Source organism: Sphaeroforma arctica, assembly GCF_001186125.1.
Source record: "Sphaeroforma arctica JP610 unplaced genomic scaffold supercont1.610, whole genome shotgun sequence".
In the NCBI taxonomy this organism is placed as follows: domain Eukaryota; class Ichthyosporea; order Ichthyophonida; genus Sphaeroforma; species Sphaeroforma arctica.
In genome coordinates, this window is record NW_014039948.1 from 20,421 (window position 1) to 29,241 (window position 8,821).

Below are 8,821 nucleotides of genomic sequence, written 5' to 3' on the forward strand. Positions count from 1 at the left end.
TATACGTATATTTACCACGAGGCGACGGTGGTGCGTATGAGCTCTTGGTCGGATTGTCGCACGAAAGGTCCGTAGAGATGCAGTCGATTGTACTTGTTCTGATCTCTGCTGAATCCTTTGTCGTACCACTGCTTGCGCAGACTCGTGGCCTTTCCACTGTCAATGGCCACAATGTCTGATTTGACTCTCAACAGATCATCTGGCAATCCTACGCACGCGGAGAGACAGAAATGGATGGCAGCAGATTAGTTTACGTAAACAATATATGCAAACAAACACATGCATAAAAATTGCATAATCAATGTACGCTAACAAACACGTGCACGGAATATACGAAATCAGATCAGTGTCCGCAAACAAACACATGTACAAAAATGCTGTTGACCTCGATGAATTGATGTCATGTGTCCCCGTAAGTGTCTAAATAAGGTTTTAGGGTTCTAAGGTTTTAGAATTTTAGGTGCACAGTGTTTGATGGCCGCCATCGGTAGCATTCACAAGTCACAACACAACACAAAAACTTTGGCAGCGAAACTCAGACAATTTCAGACAAGATATGTCAAGGGTTTTATGGTTTACTAAAACCCCGAAACCACGTCAACAGCAGAAGAGGCACAACGACAGCCCAATGGCAGCACAACAACAGACAAGATGACACGTTTGCGTTTGAGATCATCTTGGGTGACACGGAGGCTATCCCACTCACACACATGCAATAGAGACACTCTCAGCAACTACGCCAACGGATGGAGCAGTACATTACCATCCACAAACTAATGTACACCTAACACACACATTACACATCCACACAACATTACATGTGATAGTCTCAGCTGTGCACCAACGGATGGAGCAGTACATTACCATCCACAAACTAAAGTACACCTAACACACACATTACACCCCCACACAACATTACATGTGATAGTCTCAGCTGTGCACCACCCACCAACGGATGGAGCAGTACATTACCATCCACAACCGAATTTATACTTCACACACATACAGTACACCCCCACACACATTACATGTGATGATCTGACCTTCGGTGTAGGGTGTGAGCTGCGGGTACCGTTGCAGCAGTTTCCTTTCGTTCGCTTCTTCGCGCACTCTCTCCTCCTCTTCCCAGGCGTCACAGTCGATCTCATCACCACACGTGACACCCACGTCACTGTCACTGTCACTGTCATTGTCACTGTCACTGTCACTGACAATGCATTCACCCACTCCACTGCTTCGCGCACTGCCAAACAGTATAACAGCATGACTAATTTCAGATAACCCAAAGACTTAAACTCTAAACCCTGAACCCTAACACTCAACAGGATGCACCCGCTCAATAAAATGAGATAGCTACAGTCAATGTGAGGTGATCTATAGACTGTCATCTGCTATTCGCAACGCACTAGCCCCTCGTAGCAGACACACGTGACAGTTCGAACGCGTACATTGCCATGTACGCACAAATGAGAAACAAAAGTATATAGCCCACGCACAGTCCACCAGGTTTGTGTTTGTGTGTGTGTCTGGTGTGTGTGTGTGTGTGTATGTGTGTGTGTGTGTGTGTGTGTGTGTGTGTGTGTGTGTGTGTGTATGTGTGTGTATGTGTCTGTGTCTGTGTCTGTGTCTGTGTGTAGACGCGTGAGTGTGTATACTTGTACATGTACGTGTACATATACATGTAAATGTACATTTACATATAGTACATGTACAAGCACATACATGTACAGGTACATACATGTATAGGTACATACATGTACTGTACAGGTACATACGTGTCATACATGTACAGGTACATGCATGTACAGGTGCATACATGTACAGGTACATACATGTACAGATACATACATGTACAGGTACATATATGTACAGGGACATACATGTACAGGTACATACATGTACAGGTAAATACATGTACAGGTACATGCATGTACAGGTGCATACATGTACAGGTACATACTTGTACAGATACATACATGTACAGGTACATACATGTACAGGTACAAACATGCACATACATGTACATGTACATTCATGCGTACATGTATGCACATATACATACATTTACTTATACATGTACATGTACATGTCCAAGTACATACACGTACACGTACATACATTTACAGTTACATACATGTACATGTACATACAAGTACAGGTACATATATGTACATGTACATACATGTACAGGTATATATATGTACATGCATGTACATGTACATACATATACAGTTACATACATATACATACATACATACATGTACATCTACATACATGTACATACATTGATACATGTACATCCATTGATACTTGTACATGCATTGATACATGTACATACATTGAAACTCTTCTATCACTGAAAGCGTGAGACATGTACATACATTGAAACTCTTTTTTCACTGAAAGCGTGCGCTTGGAAGTCCCTCCAGACTTTATTGACGACTTTTTTGTTTGTCCGTCACCTATAGACCTCTATGCAAAATTACGTTCTGTAGAAATACTCCTATATATTTACAAATAGGCCCATTGAAGAATTCAAAACCAACCAATGAAAACTTCGTGCACAGAATATTTTAACGCGTTGAAAGGGAATTTAAAGGGCTGTAAGATGTGAGGCACTGGCGTCTGGCTACCTTATTCTGATTTTCAGTCATCATAATGCATTTATATATATTTAATGATAATAAAAGCTAGGGCGTTTCCTCACAATAGCAGTTCCAACGGTTTCAGCCCCCATCACGTGAATGTCGGCGACATGATTTATTGAAATTAGCTTTTATTTAGCTGGCTTAAATCATAGCCGCTCTTTTTAGGCGGCTAGGCAGAAATCGATTTATTTTTTGGTAAAACAAAATGACACTTTGTTTACCCCTGCCATTTTCTGTCATAAATCATTTAGGAGTATGTATACTATGCATAAATCTATATTTAAAACATGTCACTTTGTTTATTTATCCCTGCCATTTTTTTGAAAATATCATTCAGCCGGGAAAGCGGGAGTCCGGGACTCCCGGCCCCCGGGATCCGGGACGGCCGTTTCTAGATTCCGTGCATTGGTTTATTTACGTATTTATTTTACAGAACCGAGATTGTGGATTTGTGGTGACATGTCACATATCACATTTCCTCCTCACTGCTACAGTGCTGGTGCATATCATCATCAACAAAATACGTGTCACACGGCACATAAATAGATAATAAAATAGAACTCTTCCGAACACACGCTCACTATCTAATCATCTGTGACATTGTGTACGAAGGGGCTGCATACCATACAACTTTGCTTATTAGCACTTTTTCCAGTACTTACACCTAACCGGCCTATTCGATCTATTCTAAACGCTATGTCTTTAAGTACAGTAATAGCGCTGGTGACGGGTGCCGGCTCAGGCTTGGGACGTGCCACTGCTATTCGACTGGCCAAACACGGAGCGAAAGTGTGCATTCTGGACTTAGAGTCCAGCAAAGGTACTGAGGTGCAGCAGGGGATCGGAAATAGCTCAGTGTTCATACCGACTGATGTCACAAATGAAGACCAGGTGGGTTTCGTGTTTAGTATGTATATGCATGCATGTATATATATATAAATATATATATATATATATATATATATATATATATATGTATATATATATATATATATATGTATATATATTCTTAAATTATTATATTATTATATATGTGTGTGTGTGTATGTTTGGTGTGTGTGCTATATGTGCATTGCAATGGTTTAGAAATTCTTGTGAATTCACCGTTGTGATCCTTTGGAGCTAAGTTATAGTAAAATCCTGAAGTACCGCAATCATACACGAGTACAGCGTTAGGCAGACGCTGATAGTTTTTCTTGTCAATTTTCAATTTTAGAATTCAGTTTCTGTCTTGGTTGAAGTCACTTTTCTATTTATTGTATATGCTGCTACTGCCGTGCGTTTGATATTGTTATACGAAAGTAGCACTAGTTTTATTTAAGACTCTATTCTCGCCGTATATCGCTGCTCAAGCCAACAAACTGACTATCATAGCGAACCTCTATGAACAACCTCGGTGTGGTAGAACGACTGTCGATGTAGCGAAAGGATTGACAACAAGTGTCTTGGTTAGTTCAGATACACTTTTATAGTCGCCTTAATTATTCAATCATGTGTCGTAATAGGTCAAGCACGCTATTTCCACCGCGGAGGAAACCTTCGGTGGACCCATTAACGTGGCTATCAACTGTGCTGGTATCGGAATTGCTGAGAAGACTCTCGGCAAAAAGGGCGCACATTCTCTGGTAAGTCGGTCAGCACATACACGCATATTATATATAGATATAGATACATATATGTATATATATATATATATAAATAGTGTTATTTCTGATATTCAGTCAAAAAAATCAATTAGGACTTTGATTGTACGTGTGTGATGTGTCTGTTGGAGGTCTATAGTCGTGCAGATGAATCGTGGCAGAAAGGCAATCGCTTGAAATTTTTATTTCCGGCAAGTATACCCGTATATTGGTTTATATATCTGTGTGATCTTACTTGGCATTTGTACTGGCAAGGCGTGTTGAAGTATCTTATTCCGCTGCATCTAAAACTACGTATATTGCATGTGCAACCCATACAAACTCAACAGACCCCATACAGCATTACCTATATCTGAGCCGCTAGAGTTGTTGACTATAATATGATGAATTGTCTATTGTGACTTGACGAATCGGGTGTGGTTCCCTGGTATTTAACGGATAACATGAATGATATTTCAAACAGGCCAATTTCGAAAAGGTTTTGAAAGTCAATACCATTGGTTCCTTCAATGTTCTCCGTCTGGCTGCTGAGCGTATGGCTGCGGCAGAGCCCTCACTCCCCACTGGCGATAGAGGAGTTATCATCAATACCGCGAGGTGGGTAGTAAATGTGCAGAAATGCAGTGGTACATTTAACTGTTTGTATGCCTACCTATAAACGGGGGTATATGTATACGTGTCCTACGCCACGGGTATATGAAGCTATATTTATAACTGCAAAATTGTATGCATGCGTATGTGTAAATATGTTACATATACGCATATACATATTTAGGATTAGATTCGTGTGTATGAATTTCATCTATATCTTAAGTCATGGATATTCGCTGTCCAGCTCTGCATTTGCTTCATATGTATTACGTTTCTGTAAGCTTTATACATACATAATTGCACTTATACCTCTACGCATATCGACCTCTGCCTACAATACTTCTGCGTACTTTGAATAGTTGTCGGAACGTATATGCCATATCGTATCGTATATACATCCAGCTGTCCTCATCAATTTTCGACCGACATCTGCAAATAGTGTCGCTGCATACGATGGACAGATTGGTCAGGCCGCCTATTCCGCGTCAAAGGGTGCTATTGTAGGCATGACACTGCCAATTGCACGTGATCTTTCCAAGTCGAAGATTCGCGTCAACACCATTGCCCCCGGACTGTTCAAAACTCCTCTGCTCGCCAGTCTACCCCAAAATGTTATTGTATGTTCTTCTTATTGCGTGGTTATTGCGTCTGTGCGTGCGTAAATCCTTTTTTACATCAATTGTCATGGGCTGAGCTTTTCTATCGGACACGGTAGTACTTTTATTTCAATATTTTTGCACATGTTGTCATCAATAAAACTGCTATTGTGCGCGGAGCGAGTGCTAGTGGACTCGGTGGATAGGCATATTGTCGTGCCTTATCAAATTTGAAACTACATTTTATTTTGGTCAATCAGCTTCACTATGAATACATGGATGAAGGTGAAATGCCACGATTCTACACGGGACACACTAGTATCATTTACATAGACCATAGAAAATTGTATAATAAGAGACTCGCTTAAACAGAAACGTACTCACTAGCTTATACACCATATCACACAATTACAGGAAGCGCTAAATATGACGGTTCCGTACCCCGCGCGTCTGGGAGACCCCGATGAGTACGGACAGATGTGTCAGAGTATCATCGAAAATGGCTACCTGAATGGTGAGACCATTCGTCTGGACGGGGCTATCCGCATGGCCCCTAAATAGGTGATTCAAAAAGAGATACAACATATACTAGCTTGCGACATGAATAAACCCGAGCATACAGATGTAGAGCCAGGAAGCATCCAAATATGTAGATGGCGCTTGTTCTGATTTGACATGTGCAATAATCGACAATTGAGTTGGGCATTACAAAGAACTTGGACCGCTCTTTCAGTGAGCATCTATTAAAATAAAGTACTATCAGACTCAGGATCGGACTGTTTAGAACGTGGCACATTGAGAGATTGATCAAATGGTTTGCACATACTCTTCACTAGTACGTTCACAATCTGAGGAACTATTTATTATTATTTTGGGGTTGGCGGTAAGAATGCTTGATGCAAAGAGATACGGCTTATCGTATAAGGAGACATTCCATGCTTATGTGTGCACGAATGCATGGGCAATTTCTACATTGAGATCCAGATAAACTAGGACCAAAAAATTCAACCGAGCGGAGGACCTTATACCATTCCAGAGCATATATAAAGTAAATATATTGCAGACTGAGTGTCGATAGTCTCACTCTTCGATTCTCTCGTACCAAGTCAGCATGGTTGGGCTCGACTATTACCTAGATTGATACGAGGTACAGGGCATCGCGCATGTGTACCTATGTTTTATCAGTATGTATCTCCAGCTTCCAGTATCTGAATATCAAAACCATTACTTACTCTTTTCCATAGATTTTATTTGCCTGGGCGAGCATCAATCCTTCTTCCGGTCGTATCTGTTACAGATCTAGTATGGTATATATTTATCATATACAAATTACAATTAAAAGAATTAAGACGACTATACTTTAATATATGTACATTTACTATTAATCGCATCAAGTCAATGATCCTTGGTGCACATTGCGATTGATCATATCAAGACAATGATACTTCCGTGTTAGCTGAATTGTATAAGAATGTTCTGAAGCTCCTTAAGCATACTATCCCGATCAGATGGCTTCAGTTTGAAAGATGCCTGTTGGTGTTGTTAAGCGAGCCCTCATAGACAACCATCTCTGTTAATTTGAACGCCATCAGCTCGCGATATATATCCATCATAGACATATCTCCGGAGGAGTTCACTGTGGCCGCTCGACAGTAAACTGTGCGATGATACGTAGTGTGTACTATTGGCTTGGCCTTGAAACAAACTCGATTTCGAGAATTCGGTCGCACTTCAGTGTGAGTTTGCATGATGCTCCCATCAGATTGATCCAACTTATCAGCAGTTCGCGCGGGAGTCGACCCGCTTTTATACTCGGTTTTGCTAGTTAGGTTCTCTACCACTTATCAATTCACCATACCTAGTCGGAAGACTGCGTCGCCTTTATTGTGACGAGTGACTTTTGTTTTCTTGATGCCTTGTTTCTGTCGGAATACGCGGACTGTATGGCGACGGGCAAGGTGCGTCCATCGCTGGTACTGAATCATTTGCAAACAATTCGGGCAAGTTACTAACAGAATTCGGTGTTCCGTCACTCTCTTGTTGAAAATTCGAGTGTGTCACCTGTGATTTTTGTATGTTTGGCATCGTAACAACCTCACGTCTAATTCTCTAGCTAGAATTGTGAGGATTCGAGTGTGTCACCTGTGATTTTTGTATGTTTGGCATCGTAGCAACCTCACGTCTAATTCCCTAGCTAGAATTGTGAGCTTCTGGTGTGTTCTCGCAAACACTGACTGAAAATACACTGAGAACATCATTGAATCCGAAAAGTTAGGCGTCTGAGAACCACAGGGAGTCTGATCTGTTTCGTAAAATTGTAGATCTATAGGCTCTGAGATCCTGAGATCCCTCGCAAACACTGACTGAAAATACACTGAGAACATCATTGAATCCGAAAAGTTAGGCGTCTGAGAACCACAGGGAGTCTGATCTGTTTCGTAAAATTGTAGATCTATAGGCTCTGAGATCCTGAGATCCCATGAAAGTCACTTCCACTTCGTGCAAATCTGCGTATGTCGTTGTCTGCGTTGTCTGTGATGTTTCTTTGTTGCGAATCCGAGCCTCCATTTTTCTGGCAGATCTTTTGGAAGATCTTCGGTATAGCCATAGTAGTTATATTGTGTTGATTTTGTTAGAATGCTACACACTCACTGCTTGCTACTGTTAATATAGGTATATTGCAGAAGCCGACGAACCGTGAACAGTTGAGTGGCATGACGGCTAGAAGGTTCGGTAGGGCAGTGGCTGATTTTTCGATACATTGTTGTAGACCGAGTACTACATTCTCTCATTTGCGTAGTCGCAGTTTGACTCACTCACGCATCATTGGCATCGTGTCTAAAACTCTCTATTGTCATTGTAATGTGTTGTTAATATGTGAACAAATGGCTATCAATCGTTACGCGAGTGAGGCGACTGGACTGACCCGACTCTCGAGTAAAACCTTTTTTTTTGTTGATATTTGATATTTTTTAAATATATGTACGATATAATATTGATATTGCAGATTTCAAATTTTGAGTATTAACGGTAGAAGCAGGTCGTTCCCAGGACCCAGGGCGGGGCCCGCCTGCGGTTTTGGGCTCTTGTGCACATTCTATATCTAGATCAATAATATCGGCTAAATTTTTGATGCGGACCTTAGAAAAATAATGTTGTTCAACTAAAATGTCGTTCCAAAATCCGGGACTTTGGAGCGTTGTATTGGCTTTAACACTTGATGACCGATCCCAACTGTGAAAACCGATTATATATATATATATATATATATATATATATATATATGTATATATATTAGTCTGTGTATATATATTTTGTTTAGTTGTTATATATTACTATATAT

At 40.7% G+C, this 8,821-nt stretch overlaps 2 protein-coding genes across 2 annotated transcripts; one reads left to right on the forward strand and one right to left on the reverse strand.

The window, feature by feature from the left end:
- Positions 1-11: 11 nt before the first annotated feature.
- SARC_07585 (hypothetical protein) lies at positions 12-2,304 on the reverse strand (the record flags this gene model as incomplete). The annotated part of the gene is made up of 3 exons (XM_014298466.1): positions 12-208; positions 1,044-1,243; positions 2,285-2,304. 3 exons carry the CDS (start codon positions 2,302-2,304, stop codon positions 12-14), a joined length of 417 nt encoding a protein of 138 aa, XP_014153941.1.
- Positions 2,305-3,161: 857 nt separating this feature from the next.
- SARC_07586 (3-hydroxyacyl-CoA dehydrogenase type-2) lies at positions 3,162-6,255 on the forward strand. The gene is made up of 5 exons (XM_014298467.1): positions 3,162-3,539; positions 4,154-4,273; positions 4,755-4,888; positions 5,322-5,499; positions 5,893-6,255. The coding sequence occupies exons 1-5, from the start codon at positions 3,345-3,347 to the stop codon at positions 6,037-6,039; spliced, it is 774 nt and encodes a 257-aa protein (XP_014153942.1). The 5' UTR covers positions 3,162-3,344; the 3' UTR covers positions 6,040-6,255.
- The last annotated feature ends 2,566 nt before the right edge of the window (positions 6,256-8,821 follow it).

Excerpts from the sequence above, each read along its gene's own strand:
- SARC_07586 (XM_014298467.1), top strand. The coding sequence starts at position 3,345 with ATGTCTTTAAGTACAGTAATAGCGCTGGTGACGGGTGCCGGCTCAGGC. Across the intron at positions 3,540-4,153 it reads ATGTCACAAATGAAGACCAG|GTCAAGCACGCTATTTCCAC; the intron begins GTGGGTTTCGTG and ends GTGTCGTAATAG. Across the intron at positions 4,889-5,321 it reads GTTATCATCAATACCGCGAG|TGTCGCTGCATACGATGGAC; the intron begins GTGGGTAGTAAA and ends ATCTGCAAATAG.